Raw genomic sequence first — 27,050 nt, forward strand, 5'->3', positions numbered from 1 at the left:
GCGTCTTGACCGTGCTCTGGCCACAGCTGATTGGCTGAATCTTTTTCCTAATATGCTAGTTAAAAATATGGTAAATGCTACCTCGGACCATTTGTCTTTAATGTTAAATCTTATGCCCAAGATGGAGGTTACTGATAGGCCATTCAGGTTTTATTATATGTGGCTGAGGGATGAGTCTTGTAAGCCTGTAATTGATCAGGCTTGGAAAGTGGAAAGTGGCCTTCCTGACTGGAAAGTGGCCCATAAGCTCAAGAGTGTTGAACAATGCCTGAAAACTTGGAATAAGAAAACCTTTGATAATATCTTTTATAGTATAAAGAAAACTCAAAAAGATCTTGATAGAGTACTCCATAAACCTTTCTCTTACCAGAACCATGAAAAAGCTAAACTACTCAAGGCAAGGCTGTTTGATTGGTATGACAAAGATGAAGTTTTCTGGAAACAGAAATCAAGTCAATATTGGATTAAAGAGGGGGGCAAAAATACCAAGTTCTTCCATCTGTCCACTGTGTATAGGAGAAGAAAGAATAACATTAATAGGATTAAAGATAGTGTGGGTGTGTGGAAAGAAGGAAGACAAGAGTGGGGTATGCTGTTAAAGAATATTTTGATGATCTTTATGCTTCGGATAAGCCTTCTATTAATGATAATATCTTTAACTTGTTTTCCCCTTGCATTACTGATAGAGAGAATGAAATCCTTACAGCCTGCCCCTCTGAGGAGGACATCTGGCATGTGGTTAAGAAGATGGGGGCCTTGAAAGCCCCTGGACCAGATGGCTTCCAAGGAACTTTCTATCAGAATTGATGGGAGGTGGTTGGCCCAGCTATTATAAATTGTGTTAAAGATTTCTTTGAAAAAGGCTGCATGAACCCTAGATTTAATGAAACATTTCTAGCTTTAATTCCTAAAGTTTCTAATCCTGATCATATGTCTAAGTTCAGACCTATTAGTCTGTGTAATTTCTGCTATAAGATTATTGCTAAGATCCTAGCTAATAGGCTTAAGGCACATATTAATAAGATAGTCTCCCCTTTTCAAGGAGCTTTCATAAAGGGTAGGAGCATAGGTGATAATATTGGGCTTGCCAGTGAAATTTTTCATAATATGAAGAGCATGAAAACAAAACATGGCTTTGTTGCTTTAAAATGGATATGGCAAAAGCCTATGATAGGGTAGAATGGTCTTTTCTTGACAATATTTTCAATAAGTTAGGTTTCAGTGCTAAGTGGAGACAACTCATCTCCCAATGCATCTCTACTATCTCTTACAAAGTTTTGCTGAATGGTTCTCCCCTAGAGAGCTTTAGTCCTGACAGAGGGCTCAGACAGGGAGACCCTCTCTCCCCTTACCTGTTTATCATTGTCTCTGAAGCTCTCTCTAGAATGATAGCAAAGGCTGAAAATAATGGGAAGATTCATGGCATCAAAATCAGGAGGAATGCTCCCGCTATCACACATTTCCTATATGCAGATGACATTATCTTGTTCACTAAGGCCAGTTTGGCTGAGAGTGGCAAGGTATATTGGAAAAGTATTGTAATGACCTACGGGCCGAGAGGATAAACTATGACAAGTCTAGCATCCATTGTAGCAAAAATGTGCATAGAATGCATAAAAAGATTCTTAAGAGATTCTGGAAGATGAGAATCTTTGACAAGAGAGATAAATACTTGGGAGTACCCATTGTCATATCTAGGAGAGCAAAAAGGATGACTTTGATTACAAGAAGTAGACAAAGTCCATGGCAAAATAAAAGTTCTTAGGGAGAGAGCAAAAGTCTTGAGCCAAGCTTGGAAGGAATACTCTTATCCAAAACCGGGCTCATAGCTACCCCTATATTCTAGGGCTTTTCCTCCTCTATGCTATGACAACATACAAAGTACCTAAATCCACATGCAATAAGTTAGATAAAGCATACAGACAATTTTGGTGGCATGGTACTGAAGACAGCAAAAGCCTCCACACCATTGGATGGGATGGCATATGTAAGCCTAAAGCCTTGGGAGGCTTAGGATTGAGGAAAACTGAGGACATGAACAAGGCTATGCTTTCTAAGCTGGCTTGGAAAGTTCTCAAGGACACTACATCTATATGGGCGAAGACCTTTATAGCTGTGTATGGAAAACAGTGGTTTGATAGTAAAGAGGAACCCCCACCCTGGGCCTCCTGGTTATGGAAAGGGGTGCATAGAACTGCACGAGGCATTCTCCCAGGGCTTATTTGGAGTATTAGAAAAGGGGACAAGGTGAAAGCTATGAAACAACTTTGGCTTCTTCAAAACAATGCCCATATAACACTACAAGAAATGCTGCCTACCAGACCTGAGCTGGAGGATCTAAGAGTAAGAGACCTGATGCTAAGGGATAGGTCAAGTTGGGACTATCAAAAAGTGGCGTCTCTATTTCCACCTGAGATAGTGACTATGATCAATCAAGTGGTGATCAGACCTAACAGTAGGGCTACTGATGAGATCAGATGGGTGCACACCTATAATGGACTCCTAACAGTCAAATCTGCCTATAAGTTTGTCACTATAACTAATTGGCGAGGAGCTACCTCCTCCTTCAATACCAAGAGTATCAAAACTCTGTGGGGATTGCAGATGCCAACTAACACATAGATGTTCCTTTGAAAGCTGTATATGAACATACTTCCCACAGGGGATGTGTTGGAAAGCAGAAATATTCAGGGGGACCATACTTGCCCCTTATGTTGGTCGGCCCCAGAAGAACTCATCCACCATTTCTTCCAATGTGAGTGGACAAAATTGGTTTGGTTTGCTTCTGAGTTGGGGGCTAGAGTTGAAGAATATGCTGACCATACTATAAGAGACTGGCTAGATGTCTTCCTAGGGTGGACACAAACAACTAACCAAGGACTTGTAGAAAAATGGTTGCTAGCAGCTCATATTTTACAAGATATTTTGGGAGTAAGAAATAAGGCTAAGTTTGAGGGCAAATTGCCCAATTGATTAGAGATAGTTCTTAGGTTGAGAAGGTTTATGCTTCGAGTGGAATACAGAAAACGGAAGCATATAGAGAAACCTAGGGGAGTAGTTTTTCAAACTCTACCTTTCTAAGACTTGGCTTGATAAGAAAAACAATCCTATTTTTCCTATTGTGGGAAGTAAATATTGTATTAATCCATTTTGATCAAAAGCTTGGCTTTCAGTAGGGAAACAAAGGGTGGCAAAAGAAAGCAGGGACTTTGGCTTGGGATAGAGAAGGAACTATGGTGGGAGCAGCCTACATGGCTCTTTGGGAAGGCATATGTCTAAAAGAGGAGGAGATGGTGGCACTTTGGAAGTGAACAATTAAACTAGCTAGGACCACGGGAAGCACATCAGGGCCTGTTTGAAGGAGAGCTGGCCATCAAGTTATTTTGGTCGCACAAAACTTGAGTGAGCGGCAGTTGATAAATTGGAAACTAGATTCCATTAGATGTAATAGGGGGGAGTTATGCGGACTTTCACTTTTTGTAGGTTTAGTTGGATTAGTAGGCAAGTAAATGGTGAAGCTCATGAGCTAGCCCAAGTGGGCTTCTAGATATCAAGATCTGAACTCTCCCCGACTTTTGTTGGATGGACAAAGATCTTGTACCCATTATGCTTTGAATTTTATAAGACATGTTTTCAACGAAAAAAAAAAAACCCGATAGAGTAGTTAGCCAGTGCTACTGAGCTGGTAGCTAAACTAGAGGAAGGAAACTGCATTGGCTTGAAGTTGGATTTTTCTGACAGTGTAGTCTATAGGTTCACTATCTTAAACCACTTCACAATGGATAGTTAGATGGTTTTGTTTTGGGTGTTGAAGTGTTTTTTATAAAATATTTATGTAGCCACATTGTACATTTCCCCTCCCCTTTTTAAGTTAGCTAAAAAAACAAAAACAAAAAGAGGAGGGGGTTGTGCAAGAGAAAAAGTCATATGGGTCTTCCTGCTTTAGGTTTTTGTCAATGTCAAATTTCGTAGATCAAATTTATAATACAACACGTACATTTGTTCTAAAATTATGCAATATTTAAATGAGTTTCCAGTTTCCACAAAAGTATCTAGAATAGTAAGTGCAAAATGTATATTATAAGTTTATAACCCATTACAAGCACAAACAAAGAATTTTCCTTGATGGGGTGGGTGTATGGACTTAAAATCTGCAATGTCATACTACCTGCAAGCAATTTCATTCCATGGAGATCAGAGATTACGAGAGCCGAGAGAAGGGAAATCAAAGATGACCAAGGGTCCTTATGAAAAAGGTACCGGAACTGAGAATCTAGGCTTTTATTGAAAATTTTGATTTTTACAATCAAATGGTCAAGCTCAAGCCAAGTTGTACTTAGATATCAAGATGCAATGGCCCCCATCCCTTCAAAAGTGGAGGGGTGTGGCGGTGGTTTTGCTTTAAATTTTATAAGAATTACTTTCTATTATAGAAAAAATAAAATCGAGGAGAGAATAGCAAAAACGAAATTTGGTAGCTAAATAGAGTGGTTTGAAAATTTTCACTATCATTAAACCACTTCACAATGGATAGTTAGATGGTTTTGTTTTGGGTGTTGAAGTGTTTTTTATAAAATTTTTAATTACATTTGTACATTTCCCCCCCACTATTTCTAAAAAAATGGGGAAGAGGTTAGGTAAAAGGCGCGCAGGGGCAAGGGGCATTTTTCGTCTGTTAAAAATGTGGGTTTTCATTCTGCGCTGGTTGAAGTTGCGTTGAATGTTTTTTTTTTTTTTCAAACCGCAAAGTTGAACTGGCGTAGGATGGTTTAAACCATTGCTTCGCCAAAACCTACTCTCTATCCTCATACCACTGTGCTATTGAGGAATGGGGATGAAGGGTGGCTGACCATTGGACTCAGCCTTATCGAAGAAATGGGCCTTATATGTAACAGTCAAAATTTTGACTTCAGAAGTCATCTCGTTCTTTCAAGTTTCAACTCTTTTCAAATAATTATAAAGTGTTGCAGACATGGTCCTGAAACTTGATGACGAATATTTTATAGCTGATCTATGAATGTTAAATTTGTAGTTTGAGTCCCATTTGATCTTAAACTATCCTTTGAAGGTTCGTGGGATCTTCTTGTTTCTTTGGGTTTGTGGAATTCAATTCCGTACAAAGAACAACAATAAATGGAAGCTTTTCTACTTCCTTTTTCTATGCTTTCATTTATTTATTTATTTATTTATTAGTAATGTTGGCAAAATGTAGCTTCGTGAATTGTTTTTTGTTTTTGGGTTTTTAGATAAGAGTTGCTTCGTCAATTGATTTTTTGATTAAGAGTATTTTGTATTCAAGATTATATTTCGTTTGATCTTTAATAGACCGAACTAGCTAGCTTGTTCAAGCTAAGGAAACACTTTCAGTTATTTTTAAAAAGGATATTATTAAAGTTTTTGGCCACCTCATTTATATATTTTCCATTTTCATCTCAGATTTGATTGAGCATTTTTTGCTTGATCGTATCATCAAAGATGTTGACGAATCTTGGTAGAGTAGAAGAGGACGATGACAGCTTGGAACAAATCAATAAAATAGTGAGTGAGCTAGCAAAAGAGAAACCACAGCCATTTACACAGCAGCAGCTTGAGAGCTTCACATCAGGTTTCAATAATAAAGTAGGATATGGTGCGTTTGGAGATGTTTACAAAGGTGAATTTCCTGATGGTACGCAAATTGTTGCTAAAGTACTGAAAAACAACCTGCCAGATGTAATCCAAAGGCATGATGTAACAAAGCAACAATTCATAGCGGAAGTTAGTACAATGGGCAGAACTCACCATCGAAACCTGATTAAACTATATGGGTTTTGTTTTGAAGCCGATTTAAAAGCACTCGTTTATGAGTACATGGAGAATGGATCATTGGATAGGGTTTTGTATGAGAACCACCTTCGTCTAGAGTGGGTGGAGTTATATGATATTGCAATTGAAACAGCAAAGGGGATCTCTTACTTGCACGAGAATTGTAACCCGACAATTATCCACCATGACATAAAAGCCGCAAATGTGCTACTTGACTCAAATCTTTCTCCTAAGGTTACAGATTTTGGGTTGGCGAAGCTTTGTAACATGAATGTAAGTCAAGTCGCACAGAGCGGATTCAGAGGAACAGAAGGTTATGCTGCCCCCGAGGTGTGTTTCAGATCAAAACTAATAACGTATAAGTGTGATGTTTATAGCTTTGGCATGATGTTATTTGAAATCTTGAGGAGGAAGAAAAATCATGATGGCAAAGATTGGTTTCCAGGAAAATTTTGGGAGTATTTTGAGAACAAACAATTGGACGAAATTCTTGTTGAATGTGGCATTATGGAGAATGATAAAGAAAAAGCAAAGAGATTATCTATGGTTGCATTAACGTGTGCTCACAGCTATCCCCAAGACAGACCTTCCATGAGCACCGTGGTGAAGATGCTCGAGGGTGAGATACAACCTCGACCGCCACATATAAATCCCTTTCCGTATTACGACTCTTCTTCTGGTGAAAGCAACATGAGCGGTTATTCCAGGAGAAGTCGAACTCTACCCCCAATAGTTTCCTCCAATATTGATAAAAGGTACAATCACTACTTATATAGTTTTTCCTTTTGAAACTAAGTATTGGATGCTAAGTAGGTTACAATTTTAGTTGAGTTTGAGCATCATATGTTTCTCTACAGAACTGAAGTTAAACTTGCACTACTGTATCTTAGTGCCAACTGACCAAATTAAAAATGACAGAACTAATTTTCAGGAAGAGCATCAGTAATGGTACCTGGGCATTGTCAAGATGCCATGTTTGGGCCAATAAACCAACATCTATCAGCACATAATAAATCCCCTTGTCATTCCTCAACCAAAATGGCTTCCATTTTTAAACACAACTATACAGAGACGGCATAAGTTGCGGCATCTCTTTTGTTCGCTTTCAGCCAATGCTTACACAGTCACATTTTGACACAAGTATGAATTAATAACAGTATATATTCACAAGTATTAGCAATGAAAAGATATTTTTTAATAACTTTTTTACGATTTAATTGTTTTTGTAAATTCAAATTTACTAAAAACAAGTAAATCCCATTTTTAATCTGTAAGCCTAATTTAGAAGTGTCCAGAAGTTTATAATTATCAAATAGGAATGCTGGGAAAGTGTTTTTAGGTGTTTTAGGAGGTTTCTAAGAACGATTTGAAGGAGTTCTCTATATAAAGAGTTTTTAGGACGGAAATTATAATCAATTCTCTAGTATTAATAATTAAAATTATTTCAATTATCTTTTTTTTTTTTTTTTTTTTCCTAATGTTCTATTGAACTTCTTATATCGCTTCTGCCACGCCACTTTTTTTATTTTCAGCCTGGTTGTAGAGGATGCAGCCAATAAGGAATTCGCTTCAAGTCACACTTTGACACAATCTCTTAAGGGCTCTACAGATGATGAAAAGGTTGTCATTCCGACAAGGCATTCCACAAGTAGGGAAGAAACAGATTCAGAGTTGCTCGAATTGGGTAAGAAATGTGTTCTGGAGGTGATATTTCTGTTAATGTTTACTGAACTACAGGGCCACACTATATATATATGGTGTAATGGGGCGCTACTAGCTGATTTCCACTTACATGGCTGATTTGGTTGGCGAAGTCCAGGCCCATTTTCATTCCGCCACTCATCCGGACGTCAAGATCCGGCTGATGTGCCCCTAGGATTTGGCAGGAAAGCAAATCACCCTCTTTGATGAGTTTGATCAACCAATCGAGCCAAAGACACTTTCTGGATTTCCATTTACTTCAATGGTTTGGACTCCATATCCCAAACACACAAAAGTAGTATCAACCAAATAGTAGGCGCTCCTTACCTGATTTTCACAGTAAAAGTGCCCCTCCAAAGGTTCAAAACCTGCATGGAATCCCACATCTGCATGACAGATTCTTGTTTGCTGTATGCATGTACCCTTGATAAAAAGCGTAAAAGGGTGCTTTTCCCAGTTCTTAGGTGTCAATACCACGCCAAAAAGACAATTTCTGCTCATGTTTACCATCACGTCTGATTAGCAAGACATTTTTACTAGAGAAATGTCCCTTTTAAAATATTTTTAAACTGAACTACATTTGTACATCAAGTTGCAAGCTTAAAGTCTGTTTAGATGTAATTATTAAATCTCATCTTTATTTTTTTTTTCTCTAGATGGTGAATCGTTCTTCTCAAACCTCCAAGGTCTCAAATCCAGGTTCCCTCTCTCATCCATTATACCTAGTTGGGGCTGGCCAAAATCTGGGGGCCCTAAGAAAGGATCCAAGCTCACTCCAGCTACTGAAGGGCAGAACTTTGGGGGGGATCAGAAAGGATCAAAGCTCACTCCAGCTACTATTGAAGTTCCCATTTTGTCTTTTGATATAGTGAAAGAGAAGACTGGTAATTTTGGGGATCAATATTTGATTGGTGAAGGGTCTCATGGTAGAGTATATTATGCAAATCTAAACAGTAGCAAAGCTGTGGCGATAAAAAAGCTTGATACTTCATCTGAGTCCAATTTCGAGTTTTTTTCCCTGGTATGTACTGTTTTTTTATTTTCCCCAAGCTAGCAATATATTAATACGGTATAAGAAAATAACTTACAGTAGAGTTCCCCAACTGACCTTAGCAGAATCTAAACTCTAAAGTACACTGAATTAGGTGATTCCCAATGTTTTAGCCAGTTAGGTATGCCTTCGTACTCTACTTGTTCTAGAGAAGCAAGGCCTGATCTGCTGCAAAGTTTGCTTCCCTCCACACATTTGAGATGAGGAAGGAAAGTAGCTGTGTTCTACACCATTCACATCTTGGACTTAAGTTCCATGGTAGTTGGTTTGTTCCAAATTCCAACGTACATAAGTACATTGCCAATGTACATCTGTAAGGGTTCCGGCGTCATATATTAATCTAACTCATAAAGAAAGTTGTATATTTGATCTTATCACTGTATCAATCGCCTCCACAAAGAATTACATTACTCTGAAACTTCTGATCATGCCAAACAGTCTTGTTTTATAGTGAGGAGAACGTCGTCCCAAAAAGGTGGCCAAATCTTGAATTTCTAAGGAAACTAACAATCATAGTTTGTTTATTTGGCAAATTTATATATCCCTTTTGTTAATTTTATCTATAACTTAGCATTTCAGTTTGTTGTCTGACTTCAGGTCTCCATGATCTCAAGATTGAAGCATGGCAATCTTGTTCAGTTGCTTGGTTACTGTGTGGAAGGCAATATTCGTGTCTTAGCGTATGAGTTTGCAACCATGGGTTCTCTACATGACATATTGCATGGTATGCTTCTCAGTTGTTGTTTTGTCCCCAATTTCTTTCCTTTCATCGCATATCATATATAATATTTATTTTGGAAACTGGTTCTTAATTTGTAGGTAGAAAAGGAGTTCAAGGTGCACAACCAGGTCCTGTGCTTGACTGGATGCAGAGAGTGACAATTGCCATTGATGCAGCAAGGGGATTAGAATATCTGCATGAGAGCATGCAAATACATGGTAAAATCAGTTCAAGGAATGTGCTCTTATTCGAAGATTTCAAAGCCAAAATTGCAGACTCCAATCTAGCTCCTGATACGGCGTCTCGTGTTTTAGAAGGGGAATTTGGCTATCATGCACCTGAGTATGCTGTTAAAACTCAATCTTGCTTGTGGCTAAATATATATAAGGATATTATGTTTGACATTTTGATTCTTTCCAAAGCTTAATTTACTGGAAACTTTCAAATTTTCTATGAAACAGTGATATTACGTACGTTCAGAAAACACAGCTATGGAAATGCAAACAATCAACTGAAAGGGCGTTGACATAGTCTAAATCATGGAAACTCATCTGCCTATCTAGAACATCCTTTGACTTTTAATTATGGATATTCTCACCAAATTTTTGTTTAGTATATATAGGTCATAGGTCATGCATCCGAATAACAGATCATACTCTTCCACCTTCAACGTAGGAGTCTTCAAGTTTGTACCTTCAATTGGAGCTCCTTGACTACCATGCTTCGTTACTTAGAATTTAGAAGAGCCCTGAAAGTTCGAAATCTATATGGACATTCTGTCAATAACAGCAAAGAAATATCACATCAATTGCTTTTTCGATACTATAAGAATATTCTGCCGATTCTTCATGTTTTGTGATCTATGGTGATGAAACTGATGCTTAATGTTCAGGTTAGCATTCAGGGGCCAGTTAATGCAAAAAAGTGATGTATTTAGTTACGGTGTTATTCTTCTGGAGCTTTTGAGTGGGAGGAAACCTATTGATCGTACATTGCCTCGTGGGCAGCAGAGTCTGGTTATTTGGGTGAGCTACTGTGCCACTGTTTGCGGTTTCAGTAACAACACGGACTTTAAAAGTTGCTAATTAGGAGAGCAAGATGATTAGAAGTGTAATCTGTGATAAAAGGACTCATATTGTTGGCAAAGAAACATAACTATTTCTGGTAATGGTATTATTTGAACAAGAAATTGGTCTCAACGCCCATTTGCGAGTGAAAATCACTCACAGAACCAATGTTTTATTTAATCACTCTCAAGGACAATTTTTGGGTGTAAATAACCCGGAAACCCAATTTTCGAGTGAAAATAATTCGTAAGGAGAAAGTCCGGATTTGGAATAAATATTTTCCAATTTTACCCTTTCAATCAGTTTGTTATGAACAATGAGTGTTCATACCTTATGTTGATATATGAACATTGATTGTTCATATCCAAATAGGTGAACGTACCTCATACAATATATTGAGGTATGAACAATGATTGTTCATACTCCATTAGGTGTTCTTACTGATCATACATTATATTGAAATATGAATATTGATTGTTCATACCCTAAATAGGTATGAACTCCAATAGGAGTTCTTACTGATCATACATTATGTTGAGGTATGAACATTGATTGTTCATATCCCAAATAGATATGAACAATGATTGTTCATAGCTCATGTTGAAGTATAAACAATAATTGTTCATACTCCAATAAGTGTTCTTACTGGTCATACATTATGTCAAGGTATGAATATTGACTGTTCAGACCCCAGATAGACTCCAATAGGTGTTCTTATTACTGATCATACATTAAGTTGAGGTGTGAACAGTGATTGTTCATACCCCGAATAGGTATGAACAGTAATTGTTCATACCCTAAATAGGTATGAACAAATGATTGTTCATATTCCAATAGATGTTCTTACTGATCATACATTATATTGAGGTATAAACATTAATTGTTCATACCCCAAATAAGTTGATTGTTCATAGCTCATGATGAGGTATGAACAATTATTGTTCATACTATATACACTGGGTTGTTTTGGTTGGGCCGTTTATTATTTCGTATTAGGGGTATACTTAACATTTCATTTACTCGAGCCGTTTTTAACTTCGCGTCAAGGGTATAGGGTATACTTGACTTTTCATCTGCCCAGTCCTTGTGAGTGATTAAAAAAAAATGTGTCTTTGAGAGTTAGTTTTTCCTCCAATCTGTCTTGGAGAGTTTCTCGCTCAATGAAAGACTTTGATGAGCACCGGCAAACCTACTTTTTCTACCTACTATTGGGACTCACTATTTGGATAGCGTTGGTTCAATACACGAAGGCGCGTCTCAATGTAAATCAATGATTATCATTAGGGGTCGGTTAAGTAGGTCAAATTAGTAGGTATGTGTTTCATTATTGGACTTTGATCAATTAATTTGTATCAATTATAACGGCCATGCTAAAACTACACTGTTAAGATTTTAACTGGATACCCTGCAACTACACTGTTAAGATTTTAACTAGATACCCTGCCAGGTAGTTTGTCATCTCCCATCTCCCCAACCTTCATGGATAAGGTGCATGCATGTGACGAATGCTTTTGGTTCCCAATCTAATATTAGCTTCTTTTTTTTCTTTTTTTTTGGTTAGGCAACTCCGAAACTGAGCGAGGACAAGGTTAAGCAATGTGTAGATCCAAGGCTGATGGGAAAGTATCCACCAAAAGGGGTCGCTAAGGTCTGACCTTCTTCCCAATTAAATTTTTGGTAGTCTTTGTAGATTGATATTTGTGTTTATTTTGCTTTGGTAAAAATTCTTATTTGGCTAAGCTAAAACTTTAATCTGAACTGTTAAGATTCTTACCAATCAAATATTAGAGAACTGTAGTCAACACCACTGTTTCGGAGTTCAAGACATGTAATTTCTAGTCCCAAGAAGTCATCAAAAGCAGCTGAAAGCTTGCTAGAACTAGAATGTAGCCGTGTTTAAACTACGCATTCGATTTTATGTGTGTATTCTCAACCTTAAAGCTTATTGTTCTAGCTTAGCCAAATGCAGTGAAAGATAGAAAAACTGAGCTGCTTTGTTATTTCTGCCCGCTATTTTCTAATACTAATTGGTACAATTTTTGTTTTTCTTCCGATAAACCACTAATGGCTACTAGTGGCTGACTGTTGTTTCAGCTAGCTGCTGTGGCAGCATTGTGTGTGCAACACGAGCCTGACTTCCGGCCGAGCATGAGCATCGTTGTCAAGGCTCTCAAACCACTACTCAATACTAATACTCCTGCCCGAGAATCTGTTTAGTATGCAGTGAGTCAACAAATTATCCAAATGAAAAACAGAGACGCCATAAATGGTGTCATGCTTCACACTTTTGTTTCTGATTCTGCGCCAAAGCATTGAAAAGGGGATTACCAAAGTAGCACCTTCTGAAAGATCGTCTTGGGTTTTGGGATGAAATCATGTGAAAGTCTATTTATGTAGAATATTGGAAAACAAAATCATAAATATGATTTTATTGCGTGGAGTCTCAATATATGATTATAATTTTATATTTACGAAAGAGAACGAATTTGTCTGTGTGATATTAATGGAATTATGGACGCAGGGGAGGCTATAATCCCAACTACTTAACTTTCAAAAAAATATTTGATATAGATTCAACAGTCAACACTGCCATTATTTAATTCCTTGAGTGGCACCTGATAGGTTGATACTTGATACCACTAGATTTATGATGGTCCCCAAGATGAGTGAGGCACACCAGTTCAATGCAAACTGTATCAATAGACAATGTAACGGAAGTGTAGAACCAACAATATTGGTGTATGGAATCTATAAACAACCAAATTCCTAACCAAAAGTAGTCCAAACAGATTCCTATTTCTTGTGGAAAACATTTCTGGAAAGTATATGGTTGGAATTTAATTGAAGCTCCATTTCTAGAAAGTATATGGTTGGAATTTAATTGAAGCTCGCACCTTCCAAAACCCTCGACTTCGTCTTCTACCTACAACGTCAATGGTGGAATATCTTTATCTATCCCAGCAAAAGATCGATAGAGTTTGGTAGAGGAGATTTCAAACATTGGTAGCGGGTGAGAGGAATCAAGAGTATCAGGAAACAGAGATAAAGGACAAATCAATTTGGGTGGAGTGGACATGGAAACAGTAGATAAATGACAAATTTTCTGGACAATGAAAGTGCCAAGTGACTGCTCATGGGTGTGGAGGGGTATCTTGCAACATAGACAAACAGCTAGAAAATATATCAAGTATGTTATAGCTAATAGAGAGGATATATGGTTTTGGCATGATCCGTGGCTTACAGAGGTACCTTTGTGGCTTCAACCTTCTGTTAGAAATCTCTTAGGGTGTGTTTGTTTTCTAATTGATACAAAGGTTAGTATTTCTATTTGTAATTATTAGCCAAGAATCAAATTATCCCACTAGAGTGGGAAAAGGTCTCTTTCTCACTGCAGCCTCTCTCGCTCGATCAACTCGCTCTCTTCTCGCTCTCATCTTTCATCTCTCATTTTTCTTTCTCTCTCAAACTCTCAGTCTATCTTTCTCTCAATCTGGTAGCTATTAGCCTATTTCTTGAAGAACCATTTTACATGGTTTTGTCACTTTGCTTAACAATTAATTTCATACAAGTAAAATTAATTTTTAAGTAAAGTAATTTAATTTTAATGGATGCCACTATTGCTAATTTGTTATTGTTGGTTCTTTGGCAATAAAAGTTTTCTCAGACAAGAATAAATTGCTACTGCTGAATAATTGACGCAGGGAGGGAGAGAAGGATCCTTGTTACTTCTTGGCCCCGTTACTGAAATCACTCCTGATCGACACTATCCAGCAAAGCTGTTGCAGTTTCAGACCAATGGCTTCTGTAATTCCTCGAACCACCGTTTCCTTAAAGTGCGTCCACACTTGAGTAGTTTGGACCGCTGGAATACAGCTCTATGGTGAGATTGAGAAATTAATGACAGAAACTGCAAAGAGGTCCCAAGATGGTTGGGGTGTTTCAGGAGACTGGCGTGAAGTTGAGGGAGCTTGGGTGCTAAGACCAAGAAATTCAAGACCGACATCCGTTGTCCATTTCATTGGTGGTATCTTTGTTGGGGCTGCCCCCAACTAACCTACCGTTTGTTTCTTGAGCGACTTTCAGAAAAAGGTGTTTTGGTGATTGAACACCATAAGTGGCTTTGATCACTTTTCGCATTGCAGATGAAGCACAGTTCAAATTCGACAGATGTGTCCGATCTTTACAAGACATAGTGTGATTCCTACTTTTGGGGTCATTCTTTGGGATCTGTGGTACACCTTTTAATTGGGGCTAGATATGCTATTCAACGAAGTGGAAATGTGTTGATGTCATTAAACAGCTGTTCCATTATTCTCCTGTTATTTGCCAATGGCCCAAAGCTTTGGTCCAGTTATCTCCCAGCTCATATCATCTCCCACAGTCCGTTTCGAAATGGCAATGAAGCAATTCGAGACCCTTAGCCCTCCAATTATGAAACAAGTTCTCCCTCTGGTTGAGCAGCTTCCTCCCTTGTACATGGTTGAAGGCCATTTCATCCCAAAACCTGAAGAAACACGGCGACTAGTAAAATCCTATTTGCCAAGAATCTTTTAAAGTTTAAAGACGATACCATTGATGAAACTCCAATATTAGCGCAGTTGCTAAGCTCAGAATCTGCCATTAGTTCACTGCTGGACATGTCAGTTCGTTCCTTACCCGGAGACCACCTCCAGGTTATCCCAGATGTTCCACCAGGAATGGCTGATGCAGTGAACCGTGGAAGCGAGCTTTTGGTAAATCTGACAGTGGGAACTCCGTGGGAGACAGTAGCCAGAGAAGTGAACAGCACGTTAGGCGTGGACATCAAGTCCCAGATCTCAAAGGATGTTGACTTGGCTTCATGGATGACATCCACCATGGGATCAATGCTTCTAAAGCCATGACATGGCAGACATTGTGAAATAGAGAGAAAAAGGAGTTGGTCTGCTGGGAGAGGGTTGCAAATTTGGGAAGATCATATCTCCAAAAATTGAAATATCATTTTGAAAAACCATGTAAACAAACACTGGCAAAATGGTGCAAACAATGGTATTTTCCTTTATAGATTTACAAATGCGGGATGAACACCACATGTAAAGGTGGAATGATAGAATCATAAACATAAGGATGAGGAGTTGGAGAGTCCAAACATTTTTTGGCAGCTACATTTGGGGATATCACTATATTAGAAAAAGATATATAAAAGATGTTGTAGATAAGATACATCACATCGCAAATATCGGGCAGATAAAGATATTTGGGATAAGATATTTGGGGATAGGATATCAAATAAATATAAATAATGTATCATGATATATCAAAAATATCCACAATATGATATTTTTGATATTTTGGATATATCCACGATATTTGGATCAAAATATCCCCAAAGAGGGGGATATATCCACGATACATATCTAGAAATTGAATATCGATAAATACCCATATCCTGATATTTTGTACTATGGTTTGGACCCCCTCAGTCACTGGAGCCTATACATCCAAGTCTGCATATATGACACTAAGAAAGATTAGGGAGAAGGTTAAATGGTACAAGATTGTTTGGGGGAAGTTGGTGGTTCCTAAACACTCTTTTATTTGCGGTTCCCTACCAACTCAAGATAGATTAATCAGGAAGAAGGTGTTGAGCCATTCAAGTTGTTGCCTTTGTGATTGCTCAACTGAATTCTCTAAACACCTCCATTTTGATTGCCCGTTTTCTAAGGTGTGGAGTAAGGTTAAGAAAGTAATAGGAATGGGTGGCAAGATTGTGAATAACATGAACACCACAAAGAGTGAAGTGTGGAGAACATTTGTGGCAGCTACAATACACAAGATCTGGGCAGAAAGAGGAAGGAGGAGAATGAACCAGATGAAGTATACAACTCAGGAACTGTGTAGCAAGATTGTGAATGACATGCAGTTGTATCTTCAGAGGAGGTTAGGAGAGGTTGAAGACTATATTGAATTGAGAGTTCTGATGTCGAGGTTGAACATTGAAGTGAGCTACCAATCTAAGCACATTACATGGATCAAATGGATCAATCCAGAAGAAGACGTGATAATGTTGAATTGGCAAGGCAATGAAGAAATGGCGTTCTTGGTTCGGTAAATCAGTTATTGGCCAAGAATTGGTGAGCTATAGTGGAATAAGGCGACCATTGGGGGGTACAAGAAAATCAAGCACCATGAATCAACATCTTGAATGGGAGGGAGATAGCACCATGGTACTGTGACAATATTGTTGCACCCTTTGCAATTTTAAGAAACCTTTTTGAGGTGCTAGAAGTAAAACATATTTTTAGGGAAGGTAATCAGGTGGCGGACTACCTTTCAAAACTTTGTAAGTCTCGAGATGATAGTATTTCTTTCCTACTACCACCATTAGATAGAAGAGTAACTGCTCTTGAAGAGATGGATAGGGTGGGAACCTTGTACTTTAGAAGGTAATCAATACAGATTGAAGTCTTCCAAAACCTCTAACTTCAAAAAAAAAAAAAAAGGAAACAGAGAGAAGAAAACAACTTCATCTTTTTTATAAAGTGAGTTGTTTTCCATTGTTTGCTAGTACTTGAAGAATTTGTTTTCCGTCTTTCAGTTTTCCAATGTTTACCAAACGAACCAGAGATTACAGATTCTAGGAAAGAGTTTTTTTTCCTCCATTTTCCTTGAACCAAACACAGCCAAAATGAAACTACAAGCAATCAACCACGAGAAGAAGGAAAGAGAGACCAAAGATTTTAACGTGGTTCGGCAATGCCTATGTCCACTAACAAAAGGAGAATCAATTCCAATAGAGAGAACAAATTACAAACATTCACCAATATCCATAAGTCTCATTAGAACACACAAATTCTCTCACCAAATTCTGCTTACAACAATTTTGACTCTCACCAATTTTCTACAATTTTGGCTCTCCTCTCTTGCTTACAAAGCACACACATATATCAATAAGAATATATAAACCCAAGGATTTCCATAAGCGTTGGGCATATAATTAAGTAATGTAATTGGTTTCTATTAAAAGTTATTCTTCATATCATAGTGCTGAGCGCGCCATGCGCCTATTCAAAACATGATTAGAGTGCGCCCTGTGCCTCGTGCTTAACAAGAGTCCATTAGATATAGCACACCCCGCACCTCGCGTATTATTTAGATTTCCACCGCACCGTTTTAGTTTTAGTTCCTATTTTAGAAACTTGTAAATCTCTATATAAACTTTTGTAATATTCTTAGAAATTAATCAAGTAAATATTCTCAAATCTCTCTCTGTCTCTAATTTATCATGGTATCAGCCTAATTTTTATCCAAACCCTAACCCTAAACTCTATCAGCTTCCGCCTCCTCTCAATTCTCAATGGCTGACGCCTCCAATCCCAATAATGACTCTCCTCTAGATTCTGATGATCCTTTTTTTGTCCACCACTCTAATTGCCCCACGGCTATCCTCGTATCTCCTCTGTTATCAGGGGACAATTATCTGACTTGGTTACGGTCTATCTCTAGAGCCCTTCGAGCAAAGAATAAGTTTGGTTTTGTCGATGGCTCTGTCACACCTCCCATCACTCCCAAAGAAAAATCCAAGTGGTCGCAATGTGATGACTTTCTTGCTTCATGGATTTCTCACTCGTTACTCGGATATCCGTGGCAACATCTATCTTGCCGACTCGTGATCCGAAATCTGGAAAGATCAAGGTGGTCGTTTTTCACAAACTAATGCACCCAAGGTTTTTCAACTGAAGGATTCCGTCACTCTTCTCAAGCAAGACAATCGTCCGGTATCTGTTTATTTCACTTTGCTTAAATCTTTCTATGATGAATTAAGTTATTTATCTACTATGCCTGCTTGTACTTGTGGTCATGCATCTATTTTTGCCAAAGAGGTTGAAGACGGTCGTTCTATGAAATTCATGCAAGGCCTAGATGCTTGTTTTCAATCCATCTGCAGTCAAATTCTCTTAATGGATCATTTTCCTCGTATGTCCAATATTTATTCTTTAATCTGACAAGAGGAGAAGCAACAAGATATTCATGCACTCTCTCTTCCTTCTGCTCCAGGCGTTGCTGCCCTGAGTACTCACTTTCAGAAGACCAACTGGGCTTCTTCTTTGAAATCAGGCCCGTCTAAACCTCCACAGCACAACAATGGTTCACCTCAGCAAAGAGCGTGCGCGCCCTCCGATCTGGGGCAAGACGGGCGGCACGCCATTCGTCCATTCTGCAACCATCAGAACCGAAGTTGGACATCATATTGGTACATATTACAAACTACACGATTATCCACCCAAGCCTGCTCAAGCCAATTCGGTTGCTACATGCTCCACTTCTCCTGTTGTTTCCACAGAACAATACAACCAACTTCTCAGTTTGCTTGATTCAGGTAGTACCACTTCACAAGCAAATCTGACAGGTATATCTCTCTCGTGTTTTTCTAAATCCGTATGAATCATTGACTCTGGTGCTACCAATCATGTTTGTTCATCATTGCATCTGTTTTCCCATTATCATACTTGTTTAACACATTCTACTCTTAAACTTCTGGATGGCACAGACCATTTAATTACTCATGTTGGTAGTGTTATTCTCTCTCCTCTATTGCGTCTTGACAATGTTCTGTTTGTTCCCACTTTTCATTTTAACTTGCTTTCCATTAGTGAACTAGTCAAATTTCACCCTATCTCTATCATGTTTACTAATGATTCTTGCCTTTTTCAGGACCAGTTATGGAAGAAGAAGATTGGATTAGGACCGCTTAATGGGGGACTCTACCATCTCCAACTAGCTTCCGTTTGCTCATCCCACAACTCCACCACCAATAATTTATGGCATTATCGCTTAGGACATCTCTCTTCTACGCCTTTGCAGATTTTAGCTAAGCAGTTTCCTTTCATTTCTAGTTCCAATAATACTACTTGCACTATATGTCCGTAAGCTAAGCAAACACATTTATCTTTTTCTCATAGTTCAATAAAAACTATTAGACCTTTCCAAATGATTCATTGTAACATTTGGGGTCCTTTTCATTTACCATCTTATTCCAATGCTCGTTTTTTCTTAACTATTGTTGATGATTTTAGTCGTGCTACATGGACTTATCTTATGACTGTCAAATCTGAAACTGTCATGGATTTACAATCTTTTTTTGCCATGGTTCATACTCAATTTCATTCTATAATACATTCACTCATATCTGGCCATAGCAACATTGATGACCATTTTCATGAAATCCAAGTCCTTCGATCCGATAATGGATCCGAATTTATATCCCATACCATGCAACAATTTTTTTCAAAACATGGGGAAATCCACTAGAGTAGTTATGTTGCTACTCCCCAACAAAATGCAGTTGTTGAAAGAAAACATCGTCACTTACTCAACGTTGCCCAAGCGTTATGTTTTCAAGCTCATCTCTCATTATCCTTCTGAGATGAATGCATTCTCACCGTAGGCTATCTCATTAACAAAAACCCTAGCACCTTGTTAAATGACAAATAACCTCATGAGCTTTTATTTACAACACCTCCCACTCTTGCCCATCTTCGCGTTTTGGTTGTTTATGTTTTGCTCACAACCCTTACATTAAAAATAAGTTTGATCACCGCGGGAAATCTGGCATCTTCATTGGTTATCTTTATGCTCAGAAAGGCTATCACATTTATGATTTATCTTCCAAGAAAATATATACTTCCCGTGACGTGATTTTCCATGAGAATGTCTTCCCCTATCAAAATTTCTCTTCCCTACCATCACATCTGCCAGTTTATCCCTTACCCATCTCTCGACAATGAGACATTCGACCTTCAATCATCTCCTATCCCTCCAGTAGACACTCTTCCCACTCAGACAGCTCCGACCCCTGCAATTTTGGAACTCCCTCAGCCACCATAACTCAACCATCCTACCTCACCTCGTTCTGCTAGAGCACGAAATCCCCCACCACTTCTCATCAAAGATTATCATTGCCCTACTCTCACCAAGGCACCTAAAGTCCCTCATTCGGCCAACCTCATCCACTTGGACTCTAAGATAACACGGTCTTCCACTTCATATCCTATGGCTTTCTATGTTTCTGACACTAACTTTTCTACTTGTCATAAAAAAAATTTGTCTAAAGTGTCTTCTTCAGTTGTTCCTACATCTTTTTCTCAAGCTGTCAAAATTCCAGAATGGAGAGCTGCTATGGCTGCTGAAATTGCAGCCTTGGAACAGAATAACACATGGACTCTTGTTCTGTCATCCTCTCATCATAAGCCTATTGGTTGTAAATGGGTTTTCAAGATTAAATATCATTCAGATGGTTCTATTGAATGTTACAAAGCTAGTCTTGTTGCCAAGGGTTACAATCAAATTGAAGGTCAAGACTATCATGACACTTTTGCACCTGTTGCTAAATTAGTCACTGTTCGCTTACTTCTCTCCATTGCTACTATCAGACGTTGGACTTTTCATCAGCTGGATGTCCACAATGCCTTTCTCCAAGGCGATTTGGATGAAACTGTTTATATGACATTACCTACTGGATTTGCCAAACAGGGGGAGCACAGGATATGTCGCCTCAATAAGTCCTTATATGGGCTCAAGCAGGCTTCTCGGCAATGGTTTGCCAAACTTTCTAACACTCTTATCACTGCCGACTTCACTCAGTCTAAGTCAGATTATTCTCTATTCATAAATATTTGTGGTTCTGATTCTACATTTGTCCTTGTGTATGTGGATGACATTCTGATAACAGGCAACAATCCATCTCTCATTCAGAACTTGAAGCAATTTTTAGAAACAAAGTTCTATATCAAGGACTTGGGACGTCTAAAATATTTCTTGGGTATCGAGGTTGCTCATTCCAAAGAAGGATTATTTCTTACACAGCGCAAATGTCTTTTGGACATTCTGCCTTATTGTGGTACCATTGGTGGTCGTATTTCTGAATTCCCTATGGAACAAAACATCAACCTCCATACCGATGATGGCACATTACTTCAGGATCTTACTGTCTATTGTCGCTTGATTGGGCATCTCTTATATCTCATAATTACACGTCCAGATATCACTTATTTTGTAAATTATCTCAGCCGTTTCATGTAGTCCCCACGGACTCCACATCTAGATGTTGCTCATCGTATACTTCGCTATCTTAAAGGTTCGATCAATAAAGGGATTCTCTTATCCGCTAGTAGTTCTTTACACATCTCTGGTTTCTGTGACTCTAATTGGCTGGCTGCCCTGTCACTCGTCGGTCTACTAGTGGTTATTGCACTTTTCTTGGTTCTAGCCCTATATCCTGGAAAACAAAGAAACAGAGCACTGTATCCCGTTCTTCTGCTGAAGCGAATATCGTTCCATGGCTACCTTGGCGTGTGAACTTCAATGGTTAAAGTATCTTCTCTCTGACTTAGGCATTTCTCATCCTTCTCCGATGAACATGCATGTTTTGTGACAATCAAGCCGCCCTTCATCTCTCTCAAAATCCAGTTTTTCATGAACAAATGAAGCACATAGAATTGGACTGTCATTTCTTACGTAATAAGATACAGGCCAAGTTACTATCTCCTATGTTCGTTCCATCCTCAGATCAGGTGTGGCTGACGCCTTCACTAAACCTCTCGGCAAGGACACCTTTCTGAGATTAATTCGCAAGTTGGGAGTTCTTGACATTCACTCTCCAACTTGAGGGGGAGTATTAGAAGTTATTCTTCATGTCATAGTGCTAAGCGCGCCATGCGCCTACTCAAAACATGATTAGAGCGCGCCTTGCACCTATTCAAAACATGATTAGAGTGCTCCCTGCACCTCGTGCTTGACAAGAGTCCAGTAGATATAGCGCACCCTGCGCTCAACTAGAGCGCACCTTGAGCCTCACGTATTATTTAAATTTCCACCGCACCGTTTTAGTTTTAGTTCCTATTTTAGAAACTTGTAAATCTCTATATAAACTTTTGTAATCTTCTTAGAAATTAATCAAGTAAATATTCTTAAATCTCTCTCTCTCTAATTTATCAGTTTCCTAATACAATTTTAATTACTAAAATCATATTGGTAACAACTCGAAATTGGAAACACCAAAAGTGTGTGATTTTGTTTTCTAATTTGTATCACATGATACAATTCGATCAACTCGACATGGGAGGATCATTACTCAATGAGATGAGATTTTTCTTCAAATTCAGTACATACAAATTCTCAACTGCTCTATCAAACATCTTCAACATGATAGTGTGAAGGACTAATATACATAGGGGTGACTTCGGATCGGATAAAGGACTTTGGAAAAATTTCCAATTTTTTTCAGATGGTAATATCCTTTCCAAATCCGATCCAATTATTTTTCGGATGTCAATTTTTTTTCCGAATTCGGAAAGTTCGGAAAATTGGAAAATTTTCGAAAATTTCAGAATCCGCAAAATATGGAAGTAAATTAGAAATTTGAATTATATAATCGGATTCTCTTTTAGAATACTCATATTTTTTTTTATCCAGTTAATACATTCATTTAGCAATTATTTTGAAATGTATTAATTAAGCAAACAACTTAGACCTTTTAACATGTTCATTCAAAAAATTTCTTCATGTTAATGGCGCATTAATTCAGTGAATAGGAATATGGGATAAATTGAGACATGTACTAGAATGATAATATTAATTTTTGAAGTTGTGAGAGACAATGTTCTACTTCTCTAAGGTTTTTATTTAGTTTGTAAACTATATGTAGTTTTAATTTAATAACTATATGAAATAGACCGATATATGTTAAAAATTCGGAAATCAATCGGAAATCAGATTTTGAAAACACATCCAATTCCGAGCCAATTATTTTTCGGAAAAATTGGATATCGAATTTCGAATATCAGAACACAAATATCATTGCCAAATTCGGAAAAAATATCGGATCGGAATTCGGAAAAATTGGCTATTCGGAAAAAAGAGACACCCCTAAATATACACATCCAATGTATATTATACACATGTTCAGCACAACTCATCACAAAATTATACCAAGACCTCAACCAGGTCGATTATACCAAGACCTCAACCAGGTCTTGTAACGCTCAAAGATGGAAAGGCAGTCATTACAGCAATTCTGTAGCCGTTATAGCAATTCTGTAATAGCAGTCATACACTTTATTGCATCCGCATTTAAGCTCATTCAAGAGCCACATTAACCAAATGTCACAAGCTATAAATGACGAGGGAACTAACAAACAGAGGAGGGTGGGGAGACATCATCTCGACTCTCCATCTTCTCCACTCTCCAAGAGCATTATTTCTTCTCCACTCTCCAAGATTATTATTTCTTCTCCATGATCAATTTCCATTTCCTATTCAAATGACCAATCAAGAGGAACTACGTCAGACTTGATTCAGTTCATCGGAGAATTGGATACATAGGCAGCTTGCATCTATCGCGAACTCAGTCAATCCACACCAAACCCCCATTTTCCCCTATTCTCTCGAACTATAAGGCTTTAGATAAATCCAGCTTTTACATTGACACTGTCTGTGGGGAGAATTTCTTGGAAATTCACATTTTCATTACCATTCAAGAAAACAAATGATTTCCAAGCCCTTGAAGCGTGGTGTTAGTGATGATCGAACTTAACATGGTTTAAAGCTAAGAAGTACTAGAAGACACTTACATAAAGTCGTTTGGTTCTATCACCAAGTCTTTCAATCTCCCTCTTGATATATTTGTTCATATTTTTGTTCCTTTGATTCATGGCTTTAGAAACTTAAGGCCGCCACATTTTGCTATGTCAAGACGGGTTTAATACCATTTAATTACCAATTTAAAACTAGTCCTTTCTAGAAAAGATTTTTTTGAATCTAAATATTTTTAGCATGCAAGCTAGCGTGCCTTTTACTGTCATCTAGTTCTGTGCAAAAAGAAAAGAAGATGAGCAGTTTCAACTTAGTATTAGTCAAGATGCATATGTACTGTTTGAAGCAGAAATTTTGTGCTTCTCTTGAGCGACTTCACGTGAGCACGACCTCATCAAGTCGTTAATATTTGGCCTCATTTAATTACTTGTGGCTTGTCCAAATAAGGGAGAGATGTCTTTAATTTCAACAGGTCGTATGTTCGTTCTCCATATACAAGAACCTCATCTGGGGCTTCTTAATTTATCAATGCATTTGTCTTTGAAAACCAATATCATGATTCTTACTAGGTTGGCTTTGGACTTCAGAATGACGACCTGACATCACTACGACTTAATAGTCATCAAATTCATTTTACATTATATGTTGGCATGTTCTTCATTTCTGCTTACTCAACAGACGTTTATTTCCATGTGAAATACTTGGTATCTTGTACACAATGACGTTTACTCAACATACGTTTTTTGTTATGCACTCTTTAATCTATAATTTCAGTTTCTTTTTTGTAATAAGAACTGATATGGAAGATTATTGAAAAACCGTAGGTCCAAACACTATTGAATTTGGATTCATTAAATCCACTATACATTATATAGAGGGCTAACTATCACTAACAATTTGTTGACAATGGACTAATTTGATCAATCCCTTCATCAACAATCTACTTGATCTTCCATAGGTCGACCATACTATGAACAACAAGTTACAACTATAACATGTTGATTACAACGATTTAAGAATCCAAACCAACAAATCAACAAGCCAAATCTATTAGGCTATCAACTATTCAATCGTTTGTTTCAACTGACTTACACCATGCAGAGGGCATTTTTCTTTCTTCAAGAGAAGCTATGAAATTGAGGTTTTCATTTCAAATTTTAGAACTAACATTTGTACTGCAACGCTGCTCTATATATATACATACTATATTGCGAAATGGTACACTATAACAGGTGGAATAACCATCGAAGAGATTGATGATTCAAGTCCCAGGTCGCAACATGCACGAGCTAGTTACTTTGGAGCAAGCTTTGGCATGGTACCACTCAGAGTCACTACCAATTGATAAGAGATCGAATTGGTTTGGAGTTATCTAACGCGAACTCGCAATTCTGGTATGCTACTGCTATTTCATGGTGTAGCTCAATCTATTACATGTTGGTTACACTCCAAATTTGGGACTACGACAATTGTTGTATCCATACAATGATGCCTTACGAATGCTCCAGAAATATATCATTTACCATTTACTACTAATCCTTTAATTTCAGCGTAGATCGATATGTTGGAGGTTGCGTCTGTCACATTATCAACCCATTGCAGGTCGCTCGAACTTTAAATTAGAGGCCAACAAAAGTGCTTGGTGCAAAGTTGACTGTTATATTTAATTTTTGATCTCACACCAACATACAGTGGAATCACCATTTTCTTCTGTATGGAGGAGCAACCTAGCTCGACCTACTAAGTTGAAGGTCAATCATACTCCGAACTGGGGTTGGCTAAAGCCACAGGGGAATGTTCAATTCACTTGATTTATTGCAAGTCAATCTCTGAACTAGGGCTACTCACATTTTTACATGGCAATTAAACTCCAAAAAACGGAGGCTAGTTATAGTCACGCCAACTCAAGGCTAGCTATTAACTACGATCTCCAAATTAGAACGTTCACTCGAGCTACTATATATACAATTTTCTCACTAATTGAGGACCTACACTTTTAGGATCAATTCAGTACTTATCAAAGCAACATCATTTGCATCTTCAGTTACTACTCCGCGTGTGGAATTATTCTCTCATCAGGTTGCCCCCACAAAATTGGAACGACATAATAAAAAAGGGCTGTGTGAGAGACTAATATACATAGCTAATCCGTGAGCGGAGCGAACATTTTGGGAGAAGGAGGGGTTATGCGGACAAAAACCAACTTGGTTGGTTTAAATGCAATCTATCCTCATATCTTCCTTCTACATTTTTTTCTTCGTCTCTCTCACTCTCCCTTTTCCTCTCCCTCTCCAGACACTATAAATCTCCACTCCTTCTTCTCCATCTCCACTCCTCCATCTTCCTCTCCCACTCCGCTTACCCCCACTGCTTAGCAGTATACTAGTATATATTATACACGTGTCCAACACAACTCACCAGGTCGCTTATACAGACCTCAGCCAGGTAGAGTTCGTCTACCCCGAGGATATCCTCATAGGGACGCCAGCCGAGACCGTTGGATCCGAGATCCAACGGTCCGAAAATAAAAAACAAACCCATATTCTCTCTCTTCCTTTTTGTTTTTGATTTTCGGACCGTTAGATCTCGGATCCAACGGTCTCGGAACACTCATCCCTATAGGGATATCCTCGTGGTAGCCCAGATCCAGCCAGGTATCTACTATCTATATACTAAAGCAGAGACCTTTAAAGAAAGATTTTCTCTCTCCTATGTGGCACTCTATTATGAGAGTTAGTTTTTTTTTCTATCTTATGTGGCACTCTACTATGAAAGATAATATTTTCTAATAGTCTCCCACGTACATGGAACCTCTTTCGAGAGTTTGAGTGTATTTCTAATTCTTATATTTGGAGAGTTTGAATGTATTTCTAATTCTTATATATTTGATCAAATAAAAAAAAATTACTAAAAAAATAAGTGATTTGTAGAAATACGAATCAAACACTTTTAGTGTTCCAATTCTTATATATTTGATCAAATAAAAAAAAATGCTAAAAAATAGGTGATTTGTAAAAACTAATTTATATTTTATCAAATAAAAAAAAATTGCTAAAAAATAGGTGATTTGTATAAAACTAATTCCTTATTACAAATCATACAATTTTAGTATCTGTGATCAAACACCGACTTA

General features: G+C 37.9%; 1 protein-coding gene and 1 pseudogene across 4 annotated transcripts; both read left to right on the top strand.

The window, feature by feature from the left end:
• The first annotated feature begins 3,896 nt into the window (after nucleotides 1-3,896).
• LOC147505624 (uncharacterized) lies at nucleotides 3,897-12,843 on the top strand. Of its 4 annotated transcripts, none has more exons than XM_086558107.1 (9): nucleotides 3,897-4,256; nucleotides 5,437-6,560; nucleotides 7,338-7,489; nucleotides 8,163-8,527; nucleotides 9,155-9,281; nucleotides 9,377-9,620; nucleotides 10,171-10,303; nucleotides 11,907-11,993; nucleotides 12,440-12,843. In XM_086558107.1, exons 2-9 carry the CDS (start codon nucleotides 5,476-5,478, stop codon nucleotides 12,560-12,562), a joined length of 2,316 nt encoding a protein of 771 aa, XP_086414233.1. In that variant the 5' UTR covers nucleotides 3,897-4,256; nucleotides 5,437-5,475; the 3' UTR covers nucleotides 12,563-12,843. The 4 variants fall into 4 exon arrangements, 2 of the variants coding, with proteins under 2 accessions (XP_086414233.1, XP_086414234.1); XR_015193418.1 differs by having other exon boundaries at nucleotides 4,105-4,256; nucleotides 9,740-10,303; XM_086558108.1 differs by lacking the exon at nucleotides 3,897-4,256 and adding an exon at nucleotides 4,913-5,068.
• Nucleotides 12,844-13,455: 612 nt separating this feature from the next.
• LOC147505625 (uncharacterized) lies at nucleotides 13,456-15,228 on the top strand (annotated as a pseudogene).
• The last annotated feature ends 11,822 nt before the right edge of the window (nucleotides 15,229-27,050 follow it).

This window comes from Coptis chinensis, chromosome 4 (genome assembly GCF_015680905.1).
Source record: "Coptis chinensis isolate HL-2020 chromosome 4, ASM1568090v1, whole genome shotgun sequence".
Taxonomy (NCBI): Eukaryota; Viridiplantae; Streptophyta; class Magnoliopsida; order Ranunculales; family Ranunculaceae; genus Coptis; species Coptis chinensis.

Coding starts and splice junctions, on each gene's coding strand:
- LOC147505624 (XM_086558107.1), top strand. CDS start 5,476: ATGTTGACGAATCTTGGTAGAGTAGAAGAGGACGATGACAGCTTGGAA. Junction 7,490..8,162: donor TTCAGAGTTGCTCGAATTGG/GTAAGAAATGTG, acceptor TTTTTTCTCTAG/ATGGTGAATCGTTCTTCTCA. Junction 9,282..9,376: donor TCTACATGACATATTGCATG/GTATGCTTCTCA, acceptor CTTAATTTGTAG/GTAGAAAAGGAGTTCAAGGT.